Source organism: Chelonoidis abingdonii, chromosome 1 (genome assembly GCF_003597395.2).
Source record: "Chelonoidis abingdonii isolate Lonesome George chromosome 1, CheloAbing_2.0, whole genome shotgun sequence".
Taxonomy (NCBI): Eukaryota; Metazoa; Chordata; order Testudines; family Testudinidae; genus Chelonoidis; species Chelonoidis abingdonii.
Genome location: NC_133769.1, coordinates 349,949,730 through 349,974,081, shown reverse-complemented (window position 1 = coordinate 349,974,081; position 24,352 = coordinate 349,949,730). Strand labels below are relative to the sequence as shown.

The 24,352-nt window shown below is 42.8% G+C and overlaps 1 protein-coding gene across 1 annotated transcript in view; it reads left to right on the top strand.

Annotated features, from left to right (window-relative positions):
• LOC116818085 (N-acetylated-alpha-linked acidic dipeptidase 2-like) overlaps positions 1-24,352 on the top strand; it is a 50,299-nt gene that overhangs the window by 9,552 nt on the left and 16,395 nt on the right. Inside the window, exons 6-14 of the mRNA XM_032768736.2 lie at positions 664-850; positions 2,372-2,465; positions 3,047-3,145; positions 7,101-7,186; positions 8,232-8,351; positions 8,846-8,928; positions 11,812-11,875; positions 17,045-17,112; positions 22,874-22,965. Of these exons, the coding sequence (XP_032624627.2) occupies positions 664-850; positions 2,372-2,465; positions 3,047-3,145; positions 7,101-7,186; positions 8,232-8,351; positions 8,846-8,928; positions 11,812-11,875; positions 17,045-17,112; positions 22,874-22,965 (893 nt within the window). The remainder of the gene's footprint in view (positions 1-663; positions 851-2,371; positions 2,466-3,046; positions 3,146-7,100; positions 7,187-8,231; positions 8,352-8,845; positions 8,929-11,811; positions 11,876-17,044; positions 17,113-22,873; positions 22,966-24,352) is intronic.

The window sequence follows — 24,352 nt, the reverse complement described above, 5'->3', positions numbered from 1 at the left end:
TTGGCATCAATAGTAGTTATGCTACTGATGTCAGTTGGAGCCAGATTAAGCATTAAACCCTTGCTTCAGAAGCCAGAAGTTCCTTCCAAAGAGAGATTTTATTCTTTATTTTACTGTAAACCAGAACATGTGAGTGACGGTAGCCAGTTCTGATCCAAAAATCATGTATGCTTATCATGTGTATTAACAGGGAGTTGCAAAACAGTAAAGTGAGATGGCTGTACTGAAACTTTGACTGAGATGAATGGAAATTTCTCAGAAGGGGCTTGCAAGAGTTTACCTTAGGGGATTTAATAGCCCATATAACCAGTAAACACTACTGCCTCTTTCAGCCATAGATCTCAAAGCATTTTCAAGAGGTAGGCATCATTATCCCATTTTGACAGCTGGAGAAACTGAGTCACAGAGGTTAAATAACTTGTCTAAGATCATACAGCAAATCTGGCTATGCTGAGAACAGAACCTGGTTCTCCTGATTCAGCCTTATTCCCAATGCTTTGAGGTCATGCTGCACTTTGACACACACTTCCCTTGGGTCAATGATTCCAGCTCTGCCACATGAGTGTTCTGAAGTGTCTCCCCATTGGTGGCGTGTTGCAGAGCCCAGGAATATCTTAGCAAATACAAACATTTTGACATTTCTTAAAACAAATAATTTTGCAGGTTAAAAATGCCATATTAGCTGGAGCCAAAGGGATTATACTGTATTCAGACCCTGCTGACTATTGCGCCCCTGGAGTAGATCCTTATCCAGGTGGCTGGAACCTTCCTGGAGGTGGAGCCCAGCGCGGGAATGTGTTAAATCTGAATGGGGCAGGGGATCCTCTCACGCCAGGTTATCCAGCAAAAGGTGAGTGACAGATTTGTAACTCTAAACATCTGACACTTGCTGGTATCGAAAAGGGTCTTATCACTAGCAATTAAACTGTTTTTCATATCCATGCAAAAAGACTTGCTGTTTAAGAGAATTTCCAGCAAGAGTTTATTTTCCTAGTGTGGAGCAGGTTCTATCTTCATATCATTCCAACTGGCCTTCCTCAAGCAAAAACAGTTTCTAGCAAATATCTCGCTGCATATGATCTAAGCTTTATAGCACGTGTAAATCAAGATGTGGATGGACCATGAAGTTGTCATAAACAGATGGTTAAGGGTTAATGTCTCTTTTACCTGTAAAGGGTTAACTAGCAGTAAACCTGGAATACCTGACCAGAGGACCAATCAGGAGACAAGATACTTTCAAATCTCGGTGGAGGGAAGCCTTTTTTTGTGTTTTTTTGGGTTTTGCTCTGTTCTCTCTGGGTTCTGAGAGGGGCCAGACATGTAAGCAGATATCTCCAAATTTCTGAAACAGCCTCTTCTGTTCAATTTAGTAAGTATCAATTAGGAAAGGCGGTTTAGTCTTTTTATTTGTTTTCTTTATTTGCAAATGTGTATTTTGCTGGAAGGATAGTATTTGTGCTGGAGGGAGGACTCTCCCTAGTGTCTATAAGCTGAAAGACCCTGTAACATTTGTCATCTTAATTTTACAGAGACAAATTTTATTTTTTTCTTTCTTTTATTAAAGCTTTTCTTTTTTAGAACCTGATTGATTTTTTAGTTATCTTGTGTAAGACCCCGGGGAGGGAGTCTGCACTCACCAGGGAATTTGAGGGAGGAAGGAGAGAAGTGGGGAGGAAAAGCCTGATTCCTCTCTGTTTTAAGATTCAAGGAGTTTGAATCACAGTGATCTTCAAGGGTAACCCAGGGAGCGGAAGCCTGGGAGAGGCAATGGTGGAGGAAATGGTTTACTTTCCTTGTGTTAAGATCCAGGGGGTGTGGGTCTTGGGTCCCCTGGGAAGGTTTTGGGGGGACCAGAGTGTACCAGGCACTGCAAGTCCTGGTTGGTGGCAGCACTACAAGTTCTAAGCTGGTAATTAAGCTTAGGGGAATTCATGCTGGTACCCCATCTTTTGGACGCTAAGGTTCAGAATGGGGGCTCATACCATGACAGAAGTAGATATGGGTTAGGATTTATTGAGATTTGCAAGGAACTATGTTTCTCAAGAGGACTAGTTGAAACTACCATCAAAGAGGAGTAATAACTTTTCTTGGATATATATTTCTTCGCTGATCATAAATGCCAGGTAGAAAAACACTGCAAACTTCTGTTTATATGGAGTGAAATTTTTGCATTAAAACTAGCAGCAGCCACTGGAGTCAGTGGGACTAATCCCTGATGTGTGACAAGATGCTGGATGACAGGAGGGATCAGTATACATTCATCCTAGATGTGACTGTGGGACTCTTCATTGTTACAAGAACAACTCAAATTAAAAGACAAGCTGATGAGGACAGTAAAATTTGATATTCCAATATATTCTTGGTTTCTCAGAATACACCTTCAGGTCTGAAGTTGATGAGGGAGTGGGAATTCCCAAAATCCCAGTTCATCCCATTGGATATCATGATGCAGAAATATTATTACGGTAGGTAAATTTCAATCCTTTGTACTTGGCTTTGGTATTCATGTGCACACTGCAAAAAGCCTTTTTTGCATTAAAAGGTAGTAAAACTGATGCCCTTTTTTATTGCTTTTGTGTGTTACACATAGACACATATAATAGTAGCAACATATGCTACTGAAATACAAACCACTGTTGCTGTGAAAACGACGAGGAGTCTTTATGGCACCTTAGAGACTAACAAATTTATTTGGGCATAAACTTTCGTGAGATAGAACCCACTTCTTAGTCTTTTCCTGAAAGACAAAGTAGAGCACAGGTGTATTCTGTAGATTTGCCACAGAAGAGGTATAAGATCAAGAGTTTATTTTATTAGTTTCTCTGCTTTAACTCAATGCTCATTTTAGCACTTTTAATAATGTTTATGCTATTTTACAGGCCCTCTTAACAAACAGTAAATGGTTGCACATACAGTTTGTGCAACACAGTCTTTTAGAGCTTTGTAATCCTTCCTCACATTTATTTTCAGGTGTGCTGTTCCCCTGGGGAGACTTCTACTTTTAGCAAATTGGTGAACTGTGTTTGTTTTGGTTTTCACTTAACAGCATCCTGGGAGGACCTACAGCGCCAGACAGTAGCTGGAGGGGGAACCTCAATGTGTCTTACAACATCGGGCCTGGATTTGCAGGCAGCTATTCTGTAAGGTCTGTTTGAGCACTTTTGCCTATTTATTGAACACTGCAAAACCAAACAAAACCTTTCAGAGTAGGATTCTGAGGAATATTACATCTCGGAGCTTACAGGAGAAACTAACTTCCCTCTGAAATGAGCAGTATAATTGGATGAAAATCTTTAGGGTTTAAAGATAAAATGTTAAAACAAGGGGCCTACTCAGTGACAATGGGACTTCAACAGGCATTCAAAGGAGGCCATGTATATCCCTCTTCTCAGCTCTTGTATGACATTTTCTTGACATTTTCAAAATTTAGCATTGGTCAAGAGTAACTAACCATTTTATTAACTTTTTTTCCACTGTCAAGTGAAAAGCAAATGTTTTAAAACCTTTCTCTTTCTGGGCTTTTTTCTTCTCTTCTGTTTCTGAAGACCAAGGTGACAAGAAATTGGTAATCTATGGTAGTGGAAGAGCGGAGCACAACTTCTGCAGTGGGTCTCTTGCTGTCACTTTTCCCCTAGTCCCATGGAAGCCTTCTATGAGAATTCCTTGGAGTTAGAGCTATGGAGTATGGATGTGGCGGGGCCCAGAGATCAGCTGCTCACCAGTTTCTAGCCTTCCTGGTTGCAAAAAAAGCTTGGAAATGTGAACCCAAGAAGGGAAATTAAAAGAACCCAAAGCATACTAATTTTAAAAATCTACTCATATTTTTGGGGCTGTGACTCATGATCTTTGAATGCTTGGGGTTTGCAATACCGTGTTTGCTCTTTATACTTCACTCAGCTTGTATAGTGAAACAAAACTGGTCAATTTTATTTTTTGGCTCTCTGGCACTAGCAGAGAGGGTCACAAACTATGGATGTGGAGCTGATAGTCTGCAGAGAGCTGTCTGGTCACATGGCGATGCTTCCTCCTCTTAGCTTCCAGCCACTAAACTGCATTAAATGAAGCTAAAAAATGCATTACTATGGTAATGTGCCATGTAAGCGGTAGCTGTCGTTGACTGACATGGGACAGTACTCCATTGCTAGTGGGACAGGAGCTGGTTTGAAAGATCATGAACAGGAAGGCATAATGATGTGTTTTTTCCAACACTGCAAGGACATGTTCAAATTTAAAAAATTGAAGTCTTAAATGGATTTTTTCATTCGTGTGTTACTGAAGATTTAGAAAACATACAAACAAAAATGTCGACAGAACAAATTTGACACTTGAGATTAAGGGAACTGTAAAGGATCCAAGCAAGGGAAAGCCAAAACAAACTAATAAAACAAAAGTCTGCTTTAAGAAAGTCTCAGGGAAGGAGCAGTCTTAACACACTTCATAAAGTCCTTACTGCGGGCCCTGGTTCAGAGCTCCTGAACTGACAGTCAGCAAATAAAGTCTCTGGGCCTGGTCATGCTAGTCCCCAAGATCCTGAGAGAAAGACCATCACCATTGTAATTTGCATGGCTCGCCCTCCTCCTTCTCCTAATGTTTTATGACAAAAAGCAGGCTCACTTGTTGAATCTATGACTGCCAAGCACTGGACACCACAGCTAATTCAAGAATCAGTCTTTCACCTTTTCCAGAATGCTTTAAGGAGTTGCAATATTTCTTTTTTTTTTAATAGGGCCTCATTTTCCTGATGCTCTTACTAGGCATTGTAGTGAGAATTTTGATACTTTAAGGCCTCTAAGTTTTTCATATCAATACCCCCTTTTGATGATACACTCTTCACACTCCCAAAGGAGATAATCAGTTGTTTTCTGGACCTTGCATATCCCACATAATCCATCTTTATGTTTGTTAGAAACAAATTACTATCTAAGCCACACTGGCCAGTTAAAATTCTAAATAGAGCCACTTCGCTCTTTCTCTCAGGGCCGTGGAATGTATCAGCATTTTCAACTTTCGGGAATATTTCATGGAATCTTTTCCCCTCCGTTTCTTTTCCTGTATTTCCTACCATTCCTCTCTTAAACTCATTTTTAATTAGATTTTTAAATTCCAGTTTTCTTAAAGGGATCGCCCAATCAATTTACTGGTGTTTGACAGCATTTTTTACCACTTTGTCTGCCAGCTCAGTGCCTAATATCCCAACATGCACTGGGTCTATGCTATTACTATGCTTACACCCAACTGTGTCAAATCAGTTAACAGTAATATTTCATTAGCTATGTCATTTCTGCTCTCTGAAGCTGCATGCAGCTTTCGGTTTCCTCTTCCTGTTTAAATAGCCCAGGTTCGGGCAGAGGGATCCTTGAATATACCCAGACTTGCTTCAGCTATAAGCGCCAGACTATTCCTTAAGGGAGTAGTACCCCTGCTAGAGGTACAAAGGCCTAGATCCATAAGATATTTAGGCACTTACCTCCCATTGAAATCAGTGGGAGTTAGGCACCTAAATACCTTTGAGGATCTGATCCAAAATGTTTTGAGCACACAGGAGAGCAATAAACTGTATAATGAGATGAAAAACAATATTAAAATGAACAGAACATGTATTAGGTTGCTAATCACATTTCCTGAGGACTTACTTATTCATAGGATTTTTGACATCCTAACCTACTTGACAGTGTCCTTTTTAGTCAGTTCTTGGAAAAGCTCCCATGGTTTCACTCTACTACAAGCTCAGGGCAGTGATCCTTCTAGCACTTGTGCACCAGAGTAAACTTTATGGATGGGGATAGTCCTGTTACGTCCAGTGGGATTATTACATGTTTAACTCTTTGCAGCCTCCAGGCCTTGGGCTTAGCTTCCCTTCTGGGCAAAACTCCATTAGTTGTGCTAAATAAGGTATTGGTTTTGACAGCTAGAGAGCTTTGCCACTGAGAAAATAACTTCAAATGAGACCTCGTTGGATTTTTGTCCAGGGCAGACAAATATGTGTTTTGTTTCACAAAGAGAGAGAGGACTGAACGTTCCGTGACTTTTACAGAGTTCCTAAAAATGAATGTTTTTTTAATGGTCTGGCAAAGCTTGATCACTTTGATCTGCTGTCTTAATGTTCTTGGAGAAATACTCAATTTATTCAAATGTTTTCACAGTTCAGTTGTTTCATGCAATTTTAATGACTGTTACCATTTAATCAGACTTACACATCGTATTTCTATAAAGGAAAGAAGCATGTTCTTATGAGATTTTTTAAAACATATTCCCATAATTAAATATCGTCCAATCATTTGGGTCAAAATTTAATACACTTTCAGTTATTACTTTTTGGTTTTAGTGTGATCTGTGGGTCTGCTGTTAATCTACCCTGTTTTAAAAATATTGCAAGGAGATATTATTGGCATGACTCCCTTTGAAACCATTGTGACAAATTTCATAAAGACCTTTGAAAGTCTAGGAATTCGTGTGTTTGGTGGAATTTTTCTAGTCATCCTTCAGTTTCAAATAAAAATAAGGAACTAGCACAGCCCTGGTATAGATCCTGTAAAATGATGATCATTTTCCATGTCTAAGTAATACAGTTTATTACAGAGATAAGGTTTCAAGTCACTGGGAATTGGTTGACCGGTGTTGCTGGATTATAATCTTAAAGCTTTAAAGATAAAATTGTACACATGGACTGTATTCTCAACTTTTATATCTTAAGTTTCAATCAGTGTTTTCTTGATAGTTTGACAATGGTAACTAGTCCTTTAATTAACTTTCTTAAATTTCGCCATCAAGAGAATTGTAAATATCTAAACACATTTTTTCTTACCTGGGCCTTAATTCATTCCTCTCTGCAAAAACTCTGTTTATTTTGGGGAACTAAATGGGGGACTGAAATACAATTTATCCCCTCTACATGGAGATAGGCTACAACCCAACCCTTTTGTGGGTGCTGATCCAACCTCATTCCAGTACGGTGTTTAAATGGCTTTTGTAGAGGTACACGGGCTTGTTCTAAATGTGTTTGTAAAACATGTTTAAAATTGGTTCATCTATCGCTGTTCCAACCCTAGTAAATGCCTCCTCAAGTCATGGATAACTACTTCATTTTTCTTTTGTTTCAGAAAGGTCAGAATGCATATCCACACTCACAGCAAAATAACACGAATTTACAATGTTATTGGCACTATCAGTGGCGCGGAGGAACCAGGTGAGCTTTTTGCATTTGGGGAAGATGTTCTTCGGTGGCACGACGTTTAACTTTTCAGAGATAATCAGATAAAATTTGGAACTGGAAAAGACTTACTAGGTCATCTTGTCCCTCCCATCACAGTGTTCCTTCAAGAGATCTGTAAGTGGTACATAGATGAGAATGCTACAATAAACAGCTCACTGGGACAGCCTGGTGCAAGACATCTCATTTTCTATAGGGTCTCTAGCACATCCTTCATACAGTCTTACACCAGCATATTCTAGTGCAACACAAAGTATAATGGACTGATGATGAGCTGAACAAAGTGCTGGATCCCACAACATCCTGAACTTTGGAGATTCACGATATGAACCAAGGTCTAGATCCACATTTCTCAGCTGCTTGTATCTTTATAGTGGCTTAAACTGAAACTTTGGACACAAACTTTGGGGTGGTTGGTATTTGATTTTGTGTTCTGATTTGAATTCTGCATCTGGGTTCCATCTCAAGAGCACAGAGTCTAAAATTAGTCAAATCATAATTGAGCAGACAGAGCCGGGTAATTTTATTTTAACAGTGGTTCCAAGATAAGGGATGAAAAGATTCTTAAAACAAAGCTGTGTAGATACAAAGGTTGTAAACTGGAAAAAAAAATTAAAAAAGCATTTTTGTGACAGATTGTAAACTGCAACAAGATCAGTAGGGCTGATAGCTGGGCTTTTTAAAAACACTGAAATTAGTTTTCATTGTGGTTTGGGAAGATCGGGAATGAGGTTAAAGGGAAAGACTGAGTTATAGGTACCCCAAGTGTATTCTGAATTAAAGATCAAAGGGGTAGCCGTGTTAGTCTGGTTCTGTAAAAGCAGCAAAGAATCCTGTGGCACCTTATAGACTAACAGACGTTTTGGAGCGTGAGCTTTCGTGGGTGAATACGTGCGTCTGACGAAGTGGGTATTCACCCACAAAAGCTCACGCTCCAAAACGTCTGTTAGTCTATAAGGTGCCACAGGATTCTCTGCTGCTTTTACTGAATTAAAGACTAATTCTGTATCTTTGTTTCCAGACAGATATATTATTCTGGGAGGACATAGAGACTCCTGGGTATTTGGTGGGATTGATCCAACCACTGGTGCAGCTGTTCTTCAAGAAGTTGCTCGGAGTTTCGGCAAAATGGTGATGGAAGGTAACTTATTCATTGTAAATGGAGAAGGTGAAACACAAGGTCTATGAAAAACACTATTTTGAGAAATTAAGTGGAATTTACCAATAAGCAGGTGCATAGACTTTGTTTGCCCTCTGCATAGGGTTGAATTTCACATAATAGGTATTGCAATATCTTATATGTGTGTGCACATGCATGTGAGTGAGGAACTGGGGGAGCTCCTAAACATATACATCTGCAATGAGCTTAACATCACATATGATGTGACTTGGTTGAATTTCTGCTCTCCTTGCCTGTGTAACATTATGTGCTCTGAGAGTTTTGCCTTTACAATAAAAACATTGCAGTGGATGTGCTGATCTGCAGAATTTGGGGTGACAAATTTTCACTGATACATATTACACATCATTTTCCATGATGTACTAATTTTTATTTAAGTGACTCAGTCAACTGTGGCCATCTTTCTCTAATAGAATTTTTCTCTTTTTAAGTCAAATTTAACTGTGTGATTACAGGTTGGAGACCTAAAAGAACTATTATATTTGCTAGCTGGGACGCAGAAGAATTTGGACTATTAGGTTCCACAGAATGGGCTGAGGTAAATAAAGAATAGTACAAAAGCATGACTGATGAAGTGTGTGGGCCTATGGCCCTAATCCTGCTATGGAGTCTATGTGGACAGACCCCATTTAAATTAATGGAGCTCCATGCATATTCAGGGGGGTGTGTCTATACAGAGCCCATTGTAGGATCAGGGCGGTTGTTTGTAGCACAACAGGGTTCTAATGAGAGCTCCTGGACACTACCCTAATATAAATGCTAACTAACTAATGCTGGTCTGTGTGCACTAGTTCATCATAAGATTTAAAAGCTACAGGACTGTCAGCTTTGAACCAAATACACTAAGGAAGAGTATGGTAAGTTGCTGTCCTGCTTGAAAATCTGTTTCGTCAACAAACAAAATGGCCTCGACAAATTGAGAGTCAGAGGGGCCAGACATCTTTTTGTGGATGGCTTTTGCCTCCTGTGAGTCCTAGAGGTTTGGGTGCTGGACCCAGGGCTAATTCAGTTGTGGGAGCCCTGACTGCCTGACTCTGAGTTTCCCCATATCTCTCCATCAGAGTGGGGAATCTATGGAGTTTTCCTCCCACTTCTCTCTTCATGGGGTTTCACCATGAGTGAGGTAATCTGGGCCTTAGTTCTTATGCTGCAAGTGGATTGGTCACCCCTACTAAGAAATATAGGACTTAATCAAAATTTATCGTAACTCACTGACAAACCGAGGTTAAAATTAGAGTGGAAAATTTTCTCCGTTGGAAAATGTTGGTTTGTTGAAATCAAAAACGGTGGGCAGGGAAAATTTTGATTTTGATGAAATTTCATTTTGAAACAATTTGTTTAGAGACATTTTTATTTTTTTTGTTTGAAAATAATTTGAAAATTTTTCATTAAAAAACTATATTCTATTTTATGCTGCTGTATAGCATTTAGATTCATGTGCCTATATGCATGTAATCATAAAAAGGTACGGCTGGCAGGGACCTCCAGAGGTTATCTTCTAGTCCATCCCCCTGCACTGACATTGGAACAAAACCAAAAACTACAAAATACTGTGACAAATGAAGATGGAAAATGTTTATTCCTAATGTCCAAAGGAATCCTGTTTTCCCACTTGATGGCACATTTGAGGTTGCCACTGTTCTTGAACTTCTTTCACAAGTACATTCTCCAATATAAAACTGAAATAGCCTTGCCCGCCCATGTTGCTTAATGCAGAGGAAGTTTGATCACTAACAAGAAAACCAAAATGAAAGTGTAACACCAGTTGACTTGAGGAAAACTAAACTCTGTGGAGTAAATATTCATCCCAACTAAACTCTAGTAGTAAGAAGCATAAAATCTCATAGATAACAGGACTGAGCTCCAGTGAATGTAAAACATTTTAAAAAACACCAATTCTCATCAAGCATGTCTGTTTCTACAGGAGTATAATGGAATTTCTTTTTGTGAATCATTGTTCTAAGATACTTTCGGTTTGATAATTTAATACCTAGTTATCCATTGTTCACCCAATGGCAGACTCATACTGAATCTCTGGACCCTAACAACCTCTCAGACTTTAGCCCCAGTGTCTCTAGTTCATTGCCTTTTAGCTTCATTTTGGTGCCATCTGTTCCCTCTCTCTGAATCCTGGATTAGACTCTGACTCTAGAGATGCTAGTCAATGCTCACATTAAAGGTCCTCTGCAATTACTTACCTGGACAATCTTTCATCCACTAAGTCTGGAGGAAAATTAACCTTTTGTGTGAGGGCTGTGAACATAATATCTGAAAATGTATCAGTGCCCCCTAGTTATGGAAAGATCTGTTCATAAATGTAGTGATTCATTCAGATCAAGAGGATAGTGAATATATATATGTGTGTGTGAGTGTATATATATATATATATGTACACACGTGCTCAGTCCTTCCCTTTATTTCTCTTTTTACACAGACACTTTGTCTCTCCCTCCCTCCCTCTCTCTCTTTCTCACATTCGCACACACAACATTGAGGAAATCCTCCATCAGATCATTTATTTTATCATATATTTATTTTTACATTTGATTCTTATATCATTTGTATATTATACTACTTTACAATAGAAAATTACCAAATAGAATGATTACCAAAAGAAACCAGTTAGAATATCAGTTGACAAAGCCAAGTACCGATTATAAAACCGATTAGAATATTGAGTACCAAATCACCACTTACAATCAGAATACCAATTTCAGAACCAATTACCAATTTGTAAAATAAAAATAGTGACATGTAAATAGTCAAAATCAGAATGAAACATTTTGATTTACTTGAAACATTTTTTCTGGTGAAATGTCAACATTTTGTCTTTTCATTTCAATTCAGATTTTTTTTTTTTTAATGTTAAGAGTTTCCTGTGGAACAGAAGTTCCAGATTTCAACAGCTCTAGTTAAAATGGAGTTAAGCCTGAGAGCCCATATCAGTAATTCAGGGTAAGACACAGAAGAGGGATATTGTCATTATCCCAAAACCAAGTGTTGCAAACCCACAAAATTCAGAATTAATCTTAATCTTGAAAGAAATCCAGACAAGTCAAGCCATGGAAATGCACAATAAAGGCATCCATACAGGCTTAATTCTGGCCTGTAGTGACACCAGGCAATTATTATAATACCACCTCAGCACTCCATCTTCTTTCTGATGGAACTGCAGCTGGTACCTCTAATATTTCATGAATGGCTTGAAGATCAACTTTAAAAACACCACAGCTAGCACAGCTGAATTCAGTGCTCCCTGACCACTGGCCAATCTTATTCATTAATATAGTTAGGCATTTATATAGTACTTCTCACCTTGATTGGTCCAGAACCTCTTTGTTTTTTATAGTATTAATATTGCAACATTACATGATCACATATTATCAGTAAAGTAAACATGTTTCCCTTTTCACAACTACAGGAGAATGCTAAAGTTCTTCAGGAACGGGCCGTTGCTTACATCAACACAGATTCTTCTATAGAAGGTGTGTCTAAAAATTTGTTTTACGTCTATTGGCTTCCTAGATATAGGTTAACATTTTGCTGCATATTTGTTACTGCCTCAAAGGTTTGTGATGCAAGGTACATAACAGGATATTGAGAATGCACAGAGCAGAGGCAAGTTTAACTCGGTTCTCATACTATTTTCCCCTGGTAAATAGCACCATCATGAGCTATGTACTTGGGGAGAGATCTTTACGCCAAAGGCAGATGATATATAAATATACCTTAAATATGTCTCCTGAAAAGTTCAGCGTTTAATACTGATATTTTAATGAGTTCAGCAGTTTAACTTGGATTTTAATCTATTTAATTGCTACGTTTGCTTTGATATCCAGTTTGCTATGTAGTTTATGGAAGACAATGTTCACTGTACCAGACTGACTCCTTTTACTCAGTGAAGTTATGGTGTAACATCTCATGGTACATTGTATTGTAGTATCACAAGACAACTCACATTATCACTTTAAGCTTTGAGTTCACTGGGAATGGAGTTCACCCTGCTGTCCATAGGCGGCAGGTTTGTATAATTTTTGGTGGTGCCCAAAACGATGATGCCCACCTCTCCCACACCCACTCAGTAAGCCAATATAAAATTAAGCTACAACACGTCGGCACCACAAGATTACAAGGGTCAATTAAAAGTGGAAAGTCAGAAGCAGCACTTGCCTGATTCATTATATGGTATTATATTTTGTTGCACCTGTTGTGACAAAGTGGGAATGTTCTTAATGTTTTCTCTGAATACTGTGTGGGTGCCTCTGTTTCCCCTGCAAGGTGCCAACTGAAGGTGTTGGGGACAAAGAGATCAGGTGGCCTCCTTGTCCAGAAGAGAGACAAAGGCCAGAGGAAGGACTGTCAGTTTGGAGCTAGCTGGGGAAATGGGGAGAGGCCCAGAACTTGGGTCTGGGCTCCCCACCCCCAAAGATGGACCTGACTGAGGGGTCCTGTTTTCTGTAACTACAAGCTCTGTTTTAGACTGTGTTTCTGTCATCTAATAAGCCTTCTGTTTTACTGACTGGCTGAGAGTCACGTCTGAATGCAGAGTTGGGGTGCAGGGACCTCTGGTTGCCCCAGGACCTGCCTGGGCAGACTCGCTGGGGAAAGTGCACGGTGTGGAAGGGCATGCTGAATGCTCTGAGGTCAGACCCAGGAAGATGTAAGCTTCTTGCCCTGGAGACAGATGCTCAGAGAGAGGAGGCTCCCCAGAGTCCTGACTGGCTTTGTATGGAGTAGTTCCAAAGCTCCAAAGATCAGCATCCCCTTCCACACCATGCGCTTCCTGGAAGTCCGCACAGGCACTGACACTCCCTCCTCTGGCCTTTGTCTCTTTTCCCAGGCATTAGGAGGCACCACTGATCCTCTTTGTTCTCCAACACCTTCAGTTGGCACCTTGCAGGAGAGTGGCCCAGCATCAGTTGCCCCAGACAGGGTTTTCGGCCATTCTCTGTGCCACAAGGCATCACAACTGGCACTCTAGGCTCTACACAATCACACCCCCTTATCCACCATCTAGATCCTTGAGAAATGCATAGGAAAACTGAGGCACCCACACAGTATTCAGAAGAAAACATTAAGAACATTCCACTTTGTAAACCTGTATACGACTAGTTATATACTTTAAAGTGCTGTAAAATAATCAAGTATTTGTGCTAACACACAATGACACTCCAAACTGACCACCAAATTTAAGTTGCACATTTTTCCCCTCAAGTGAGGCTCTGGGGTGGGGCTGGGGATGAGGGGTTCACAGTGCAGGAGGGTGCTCAGGGTTGGGGTGCTGGGGGCACAGGCTCTGGGGTGGGGCAGGGCTGGGGATAAGGAACTGGGGTGCAGACAGGCTGCCCCAGGGCTAGGGCCAGAGAGGACTCCCTCCGCCCCTTACTGGCAGCCAGCAAGCTCCAGGGAGGACCCTCCTCCCTCCCCCCCCCCCAGCAGCACACTCACTCTGCACCACGGTCACTGCACATGCTTCTAGGGACTTCCTCTCTAGGTCCAGAAAGCTCACTCACCTCCCCTATGTGTGGGTACCGGTGGGGGGGGTTTGCCTCACAGTGTGGCCTCCCTGCTGCTGCCCCTCACCATAGCCCTCACTGGGGGATGGGGATGGGCTGCCCCTTGCCCAGCAGTGGGCAGGAGTGGGGACTGCAGGGTGGTGGCTGGGGAGGGGAACCAGGTGTCACAAAATTCACCCAAGCCCCAGCTGCTCAGGTCTAGGAAGCCCCCTTCCCCCATCTCCCCTGTGGTGGGTGGGTGGGTGGGGGCTGGGGTGAGGGGACTGCCAGCACATGTGGCTTCCTTCCTCTCCTTCTGCATCCTGCTGCCCCTCACCCTTGTCTCACTGGGGATGGGGCTGCCCCTTGCCCAGCGTTGGGCAGGACTGGGATCTGCGAAGGGGGAGGGGGTGGTTCACAGGGTCAAACCTCACCGAAGCCCCAGTAGCTGCTCAGATGAGTGAGGTCCACTCCAGATGTCCATTTCCTGGCAGGAACTCCCCTTGGCATCTCCTCCAGCTGGGTGCCAGGGGACGGGAGAGAGGGCTCCCATCCCAAGCACGTGCATGCCTCCTCCCCCTCTCCTCTCTCTCCCTCCCCCTCCCCCTCCTGAGGTGCTCCAACAGTCTGCCAGCCGCTGCTCTCTATAGCCTTAGGCAAAAGCAGTGGCAGGCAGCCCGCAACACAAGCAAGGGAGAGAGGCATGGGCTGGATCTTTTTTCAGGCAGGGAAGCTCTGAGGCGGGGGAGGGGGAAAGAAACCCAGCTCCAAATATTGGTGGAGCACAGCCCCCAACCTTGAATATTCCTGGTGCTCGGGCACCCTGAGCCCATATAACCTGCTGCCACAGACCCTGCCATGAGCTATGCTCAGTGTTCTGTCTGTGCAGAAATGTTGCATAGGCAGCCTGTACGCCGTGTGCGCCAGGGTGGGGTCCCCATCAGCAACAAGGGGAGGTTGAGAGTGGCCCAGAGGGGAAATGATCCACAGCTGCATGGTTCAGCTGGCCATACCACACCACTCAGGTCCTGCAGAGGGCATATTAAGGGTCTGACACACAGGAATGCTGCTAAGAAACTGGACTTTATTTGCAGACCCCCAGCCATGTGATCTAAATCAGGATGATAACATCAATAACCCATCACATCCCAGTGTTCGGCAACACCAGTGATTATTGTTGGGGCTACAGCTACCCTTCCATCCCCAGGGTAGCAGCCGGGAAGAGTGGGTGCTGTGCTGCACCGCAGCCTCAGTTTGTTAAAGGGTGCCACATTCTATCTACACTTTGTCCATGTAAAACCCAATTACTCTGGTTTCTTTGCATGAGTGAAGTAGGTTTCACCATGAATGTTTAATAGTTCAGTTTTGTTTTGGTCAGCAGAGAATTCTCTTCATCACCCAATGATTGGAAACAAAAAAACAAAAACAAAACCTGCTTTCTAAATTCTCAGTAAGAATTGGGGATAGGGGTGGAAATCAGAGCTGTTCCTTCAATTACACAGCCTGCATGCTGTGTAAAAAGTAGATCAGACTTTTAGCCTATATTTCATGCCTACAGAAGATCTTGCTGCTGAAATAGCAGCTTTATCCCTACTTCATTTTCGCAGTGTGTATTGTAACACAGCTATTGGAGACAATTTGGAGCCAGCATGCTGTTGCAGTGCCAATTTGCTTCCGAATCTTGATTATGCAGTGATGCCTTTGTTTACGTATCAAAGCAAAATATGAAAGTAAAGCATTGTGAAACCTAGAATAAACAAAACTGGTGCCACGCTTCAGTGCACTGTTTTAAGTACGTTAGTCATCTTTCCACTGACTCCAGGCATTTGAATCCCCAATGGTGTGACAGCATCTCTATTCCTTGGAGGAATCAGTTAGTACATCACAGTACATTCTGCACTGTGCCAAATACAGTACAGCACATTTATCTTATTCATTGTCCTTTCACACAGAAAATGGCTGGTGTCCTTTGAGAACGTTACCTTGCATCTAATTTCCAATTGCTAAATATACAAACTCCTTGGCTATGCTAGCTAATGTAACCCAGTGTTCTTTTCCATTATTACATTACTGTCATTGTCTGATTAGTTTTAATGTGAATTTCATTCGTTTGTTCAGCCAGAAACAATACACTGCTCTAAAATATTATCAAAACCTGCTAACAGTTCTAACAAAAACTATCAGATGTGGCAGAGTTCTTATATATCCCTGTGTACCCACCGTTTGTTGCTAGAATTTACAGTCTGTGGGATTCTTGGAGTCTCTGTCAGCTGATGTTAGATGATCATCCAACATTTTTTAGGAAGGCCGTTTTGCACTTTTGTTTGGTTAGAAGATAGTGACAGTTTCTTTTGGCTGTGGACCTTGCTGCAATAATCTATGCCTTTGTCACCTGAACACTGGCTTGCTGTAGAGTGTTCTATCACGACTTAAAACAACTTGCAGACTAACAGTGGTGCAGAATGCTGGAGGAGACACCTGCATTTTGTGAAGAGCAAATGACAGACAGCCAATGCAGATTGCAGAGCTCTACTGTTTTTAATTTTTACATATAAAGCTCTAAATGGCCTGGGGGTCGCTTACTTAAGAGCTGGTCTCTCTCCTAGTGTCTCACTGCTATAGTTGCAGCCAGCCAAGGCATTCATTATAAGACAGAAGCTAAATCCCTCATTACAGGAGAAAAGCAGCTGCTGGCACATTTCTTCTGTGAGGGGACTTCCACCCTGGAACTTGCTTTCCCTCCTCCCAATCCAAAATAGCACAAATTTGCTAATTTTTAGGGCACATTGTAACATGCATCTGTTCACACAGGAAAGAATCAAATGGGGCTGGTATGTGTGCTGAGAGTGTGTATAATTTGAAGGGGAAGCGGGGGGGTGGGGTTGAGCTTGAGACTCAACAGCAGGTCTAATTTTTATGTTTGTATTTGGAATCTGTGACAAAGATGAGTTTAGGAGACATGCTTTATATATTGTAAATCTAACTAAACAGTCTGTATTTGTTAGTGCTTTGCGCCAAGACCTGCAGTCCTTACTTAGCTAAAACTCCTCTTGGTGTCAATGAGAGCTTTGCCCAGGTGAGAACAGCAGGGTTTGGTCCATCAGCAGGGAGTCAAAGCCACTTAAAAAAAAGATTTCCCTGTCTTTGTTTGGTTTTCAGGCAACTACACTTTAAGAGTTGACTGCAGCCCCCTTCTCTACAAATTGGTGTATAATCTGACAGAAGAGGTACAAAAAACAAGTGTTTGCTGCACATGACTTTCTGATAACTGAAGTCACAAACTTACTGCAGATTAGTTTGTAGCCTGCAGAGGCACTGATCCTGCTCCCATTGACGTCAGTTGCAAAACTTCCATTCATTAGGACATGGTCCAGGCCCACAGTTGCTCTTCCGTGGTCTATGAAGGATGAAGAGTATTGCTAAAGCAAACAAAATTGTATTACAATGTATATTTTTAAAACACCAAGAAGAAAATAATTAACCCATTAAAAGCTAAGTTATTGGACAAGTGGACAGGAAGCTGGAAGGAATTAAAAATGGGATTTAAAAAGAAATCCTGAAAATGGAAAAGATTTAAGACAAATTGGCTTGGTGCCCTCTTTACTCTACTCTTCATCTTATCCCCCTAAATTTCTTTTCACACTCCCTCCAAAATTCCTCAGTATTTATCAAACAATTAAATTATTCTTCCAATGGGTCAGATATACTCAATTTGTACAAATGGTGTCCCAGATACCTATCCTTTTCTCTTTCTTTCTTAGTATTGCTCATTAGATCTTCTGTTACTGTAGATGGCAGGCACATTAAAGGATGCTGCTTCTCCTTGAATGCATATAAAATGTGGCTCTTCAGGTGAATTCATTCTACTCATTTAAGAATGAGAACTGACCGTTTTCAAATATATAGAGGAAGCTTCATCTTGCCATACAAGTGTCTTTTGTATGAACTCTGGGCTTGTGAATAGTGGAGTTTAGTCACCAAAGTGCCTCATTTTGAGCCACCTCCAGAGGCAGATAGCTTAATTCACTTTCTATCTCCAATCTTTGACATTTCTGCTGAATATCTGTTCACTTGGAACTGGACTGAGATCACGCACTCATTGGTCCCTGCAGTGGATGTCAATTATTGGCACAGACACAAAAAGTTGACCCTCACTGAGATATCTAGTATCCCCAGCTATGAAAGACTCTTCCTAGTCTGGGTTGTTCTCAAGCGTAAATCATACTTCTTTATGCACAGGTTTTCCAGGCTGTGTGCTTCTTTGTCTTCAACTGTTTCAACTTTGTGTTTCCTTCTTGTGTGTTCCCCTCCCTTTTCAACTCTTCCTGGGTTTTTTTTTTCTCTCTTGAGGAGGAAAGGGAAGTGTTTGTGAGATCATCAGCACAGCAGTAACAATTCACGCAATGAAGGAAAGGCTGTTTCACTTGCAAACACTCCTACGGCTGAAAGAAATAGATCAGGATGGCTCCCTTTCCTCATTCACCCAGGGAGCCATCTGCAAAGGGAAACAGACTAAAAATGCTTTGGGTGAAAAACATTGTTAGTGATGCCTGCCTCCACTGTTTTACATCACACCTTAAATTAGGCATCTGTGTTTAGCCAGATCACTTCCATCTAAATACCATCAGATGCTTGAGAGACATGAGACATTTCTTCTTTTGGAAAAAACTCCCATGCCTCTGTTAAGAGCTTGAATAATACATTAGTGTAGCATAGAAAGGCCTCAGGAGTGCTCAGTAATTGAATGCTCTCTCGGTGTCAGGGAATTCCCAATACTGTGTTATATTCATTCATATTTTCCACTACTTCATTTATCATAGGGATTCATTTATTGTCATTGAAAAGCCCTGTCTATTCTCTGAGCTGTTCGAAATCAGTCTTGGAATGATCTGGGTTGTTGTTCTTTTATTAGTTTGTAGATGAAAGACACAACATTATTCTGATTCTTTTCCTTTCTTTGCTTTTTGTCTTCATTCAAAGAACAGTTTCCACAGTTTTTGTTCTGTTCTGCTGTCTCCATCTCTGAGGTAATCTAATGGCTCATCTCCTATTTCTGTTTCTTCTTGCTTTGTCTAAGTCAACTGGAGAACGTCCTCATTCTTCTCAAGGATACGGAAGATTATGAAGCTTGATGTATTTATTCTCCGGTGCAGCTAAAGCTGCTCATCGAACCCTAAGGAGAGCAGTTGTATTTTTATGTCCTGGAAGTGACTGTTTATAATGCAGTTATTCACTTTCCTAAAATCCTTAGGGAGTTACTGGCCAAAAACTTGTGTAGCTTGTGGAGTGAAGAGCCACATTTTCACTTCTTCATCCTTCTAAGTGCAGGGCTGGTGAAAATCAACAAAGAACGTGGCTTGAGCCCATTACAGCTATACAGGTCAAAGAGCCATACATAGTCCTAGACCCAAACCCAGATGCACAGAGGCACTTTCCCCTACATGCTCATTTAGAACTTCTCCTCTTCTTCCAGATGTATTTTAAGCTCTTCATTTAAAGCGGTAGAGGCTCATTAATGTCCAGCAGTGGCCAGGAGCAGAGCTGTGTGAATAATGGATTTTTCAGTTCACTGGCAATTTTGGGCTCTGCATTGCTTTGCTGCATTAAAGGATAAAGTTCACAGCTGAGGGCTCAGCATCTGTGTCCTGAAGAGCTCTGAAGGCAGGAAGGCATGGAGGCAGCAAGAATGAGGTGAAATAACTGGCTAGGCAGTAGTACTGCTGAAAAGTATCTGGGGGCGTCATCATGAATCACAAATTGAATATAAGCCAACAGTGCGATGCAGTTGTGAAACAGGTTAATATTACTCTGGGAAGTTTTAATAGGTGTGTCGTATGTACGACATGGGATGTAATTGTCCCATTCTACTCAGCACTGGTGAGGCCTCAGCTGGAGTATTGTGTCCAGTTCCAGGCATCACACCAGGGGCACTGGAATAGGGGTGACCAGGGGCCATAGCCCTCCCACTTTTCAGCTGGGGCCCCGCCCCTCCCAGCCAGGCTGGCAGCTGGAGCCCGGCTGTGGAGCCCAGAGAGCTGTGGGGTGCTGCGCTGCGGACCCTCTACCTGCCTGGGGTGAGAGGGTCGAGAGCAGCCCCTAGCCCATGTCCCCGCCCTGCCCTGTCCCCCCCACCCTCAGGGCGGGAGGATCCACAGATCCCCACAGTAGCCCAGCCATGGTAAGAGCTTCATGAGTAGCTGTGGGGAGCTGCACCATAGACCCTTCTGCCCTGGGGGAGCAGAGGGAGGCACGGGGTGGGGACATGGGCCAGGGGCTGCTATTGACCCATTTACCCCAGGCAGGTGGAGGGTTCGCAGCGTGGCTCCCCACAGCTGCCCATGTGGCTCTTACCATGACTGGCCTGGGTCCAGGTAAGAGTCATGCATGGGGCGCAGACAGCTGTGGGGATCCGGGGATTGTCCTGCTCTGGGTCCACAGCTCTCTGGGCCTGCTCTGGCTTCTGGCTTGGCTGGGGGTGGGGCCTCAGACAAAAGAGGAGGGGCAGGGTGTGGGACTGTGCCCTTCCCCACTTTTGGGCAGGCTCTGCAGCCCTTGCGTCACATTTTCGGGAAGATGTGGACAAACTGGAAACAGTCCAGAAGAGAGCAACAAAAGTGATGAGATTTAGAAAGCCTGACCTGTCAGAAAAGATTAAAAATATTGGGCATGCTTAGCAGGGGCGGCTCCAGGGTTTCTGCCGCCCCAAGCAGCGAAAAGAAAAAAAAAAGCCACCATCACCTTCTGCAGCTCTATTGCCACCGCTTCAGTCTTTGATGGCAATTCGACAGCAGGTCCTTCGCTCTGAGAGGGAGAGAGGGACCCGCTGCCGAATTGCCGCTGAAGACCCAGACGTGTCGCCCCTCACCATTGGCCGCCCCAAGCAGCTGCTTACTGGGCTGGTGCCTGGAGCCGGCCCTGATGCTTAGTCTTGAGAAAAGAAGACTGAGTGGGGGAGATCTGATAACAGTCTTCAGATACGTTCTTCAGTTGTTCTCCATGTCCAGTGAAAGTAGGACAAGAAGTAATGAGCTTAATATTCAGCAAGGGAGATTTAGGTTATGTATTAGGCATGACTTTCTATCTATCAGGTTAATTAAACTTTGGAATAGGCTTCCAAGGGAGAATATGGAAAGCTCTTTATTGGAGGTTTTTATGAACAGGTTGGACAAGGATCTGTCAGAGAGGGGCTAGGTTAACTTGGCCCTGCATCAGCTCAGGCAGCTGGATTTGCTGATTTCTCGAAGTCCCTTCCAGACCTACATTTTTATGATTCTATGAAATTCAGAGAATAAGCACGGACAACCTACCTCCTAGTTATGCTTAGAAATTAAGAATTGCAAAAGAGAAAAAATGGTTTTTACATTACCTGATAATGATTTGGCCGATAATGTCAGGATAAAGTCTGTACTGGAGCATAGAGCACTTCACTGTAGAGTTCAGCTTGCTCCTGCTGAGGTCTCATTTTGAGTTTAGCCCCCAAACCTGACCAAAGTGTTTGGGAAATGATAGCAGCCAGGCAGTTATTTCACAAGCTGGTTGTTTTCCTGCTAGCTGCAGGCATAATCTCAGAGGTCAGAACCCTAAAGATTTTCAGTTTGGCGTTTATCTCTATAGCTATATATATCTACAACTATTCAGTGCAGAAAGTGGCCACCTCCAGTATTCTGAAACAGTTCACTCCTAGCTTTGTAGTGCTTGTGTTTGTGAAATCTCCGGCTTTCCAGGTAAAGGAGTTCAGGCTGCTTTTGCAAGCTTTGCTTGTCAAATCACTTTGGTTTGAGACCGGTATTGAAATGGACAAGATTATCTTCAGTCCTCGCTCTTGATGGAGGTTGGGGACCTGGGTTCAATTCGCAGCTCTGCCACAGATACCCTGTTTGACCTTGGGCAAGTCATCGAATAAAACCTCTCCGTTCCCTCTCTGTGTAATGGGGATAATAACGCTGACTTTGTCTATTTAGATTCCAGATACTTTGAGGTAGGGACTGTCTCTTACTATGCACAGTGGAGCACTGATCTCAGTCAGGACTTCAAGGCATTTCCCTTCATAGGCGCCGACTTCCCCTCTTTCCCATGGGTGCTTCAACCCCCCACACCTCCACTACTTCCATGAGGCCCTTCCTCTTCCCACCCCTTCCCCAAAGTCCCTGCTCCAACTCCACCCCCTCCCTGCCAATATTCCAACTCCTTCCCCAAATCCCTGCCTCTTCCCCGCCTCCTCACCTGAGTGTGCCACGTTCGTGCCAAACAGCTGTTTGGCGGTGGCTGGGCAGGAAACGCTGGGAGGTAAGCGGAGGAGTGAGGACGCAGTGCACTCAGGAGGGGAGGAGGAGGGAAGGTGTGGGAGGAGCGGAGCTTGGCTGCTGGTGGGTGCAGAACTAATTTTTCCCCATGGGTGCTCCAGCCTTGGAGCATCCATGGAGTCAGTACCTATTCTTCCCTTATATAAATAATTATTATTATGATCTAGATCCTGCCTTCCAGTGCATCTGCTTTTCACTCTTCCAATAGCACAAAACAGCCATAATGTAGACTCAACCTGTGTGTGGAGAATATCGTCCCTGGCTAGGGAGAACTGGAGTGGGGCAGAGCTGTTGTCTCCCAGCTCCTAGCATAGGGGGCATTCCCAAGGGGAAAGGAGTGTGGTTGGGGCATCCCAGGCTGCCACTCAGAGCATCCCTAAGGGCCATAGTCCAATGGGCATAAGTCAGAGCAACCCTCAGCACTGCTTTAATTTACACCAGTGCTCTGGCCAGCCCCAGCATTGAGCTGGTGTCAAGAAGCCACACTCCTTCTGGTTGTTCCAAGTGCATCATGTACACGGCTCAGGACCGGGACCCATAGATTATCAATAACATGCTTAAAGCCACATATGTGTTAACATTTGAGATCAAGAATAATGCAGATTAACGGTATGCATCTCCTCTTAGTAAAATTCAACTGGAAGCAGAGACACTTTCATTACGAGCATGTGCTTTGCCTCCCCAGATTGCAAGCCCTGATGAGGGTTATGAAGGCAAGTCTCTCTATGAGAGCTGGCTTGAAAAGGACCCCTCAACAGAAAGTAAAAGTCGTCCCAGGCAAGTTCATGAAACTGTATGGGTTTTTTTCCCCCTTCCCTCTCATCAGTGTTTCAAGTGCATCACTGTGTGTTGTTTTCAAAAGCATTGTTGCCATTGATAGTGATGATACAAAACTGTCTGGTAGCAGGTGAGTAGCTAGCAGTATCAACGACTTTAGGAAATGTTTTTACAAGCCCACCCTGGCGGTACTTGTGCCAATTGCTAAACAAAAGTTTAAATGTTCTGTTAATAACACTTTCGAAGACAAACTAGTGCTGCATTCTAGTTAGGATAAACAAATGTTTTGTTAAAAGAAACTTTAACAGTAGTTAAGAACAGGGCTGGCTCCAGGCACCAGTGAAGCAAGCAAGTGCTTGGGGCAGCCAAGGGCAAGGAGCAGCACGTCTGACTCTTCAGGACCTGCTGCCGAAGTGCTGCCGAAGAAGAAAGCAGCGCGGTGGAGCTGCCACCGAAGTGCCACTGATCGCTTGGGGCAGCAAAAACCCTGGAGCCGGCCCTGGTTAAGAAGGAAGGTTGTTCTTGTACTGCTCATTCTTTTTTGATGCAGTTGACTATAAAAGGCCATGACCTACTATATATACAAATGTGTACTTAAATTCCTTTAAATATGCAAGGTGATCTACAGTAAATGTTGCTATCTAAATTAATCAGAGGGGTAGCTGTGTTAGTCTGGATCTGTAAAAGTGGCAAAGAGTGCCACTATAAGGTGCCACAGAACTCTTTGCCACTTTTATCTGAATTAAAACATCCTCATGGAAACTATACAGTTGTTTACATGCTCCTGCCTGCCAAGGCTAAATCCTTACTCATAAGATGGGACTAATTATGTCAATAAGATAAATGGAATTAAGCCCCTAGTGTTACTTGATTCCAGTGTCCCAAGTCTGTTGCCCCAGTCTTGTAGCCCCAGCTCACATGAATTCAGTGCGGTTTCTCACCTAAGTAAGCGCTAGGATTGGACTCCCTGAGCAGATTCTCAGCTGATACACATAGTTTTATTGGCTTCAGTGGAGCTACATCAATTTTAGGAGTTGTCCTTTACTCGATTTAATTTCCTAGAAGCATGCACATGTCAATAAACAAATCCAATCCAGAATGACATGCTTTTCCCCTCCTCCATATACTTCTGTGTGTTGTTCTCATTTTCCTTTCCTCTGTGTTGCTGTCTCCACCCAGCAGATGGCATTCTCCACTTGAAATTAACACCAGCAACAGCCTCTTCTGCAATGGAAACTATTTGCGATGCTTTGATTATACAGTGGTCTGCCACATATAAACATATCTTTATATAGTCTCCCAACTGATTTCAGTCAACAGTAGATTATTAATGTTTGAGATTGCCAAGATGCCCCAGGTCCTATCCTACAGCACTCTCACATCAGGC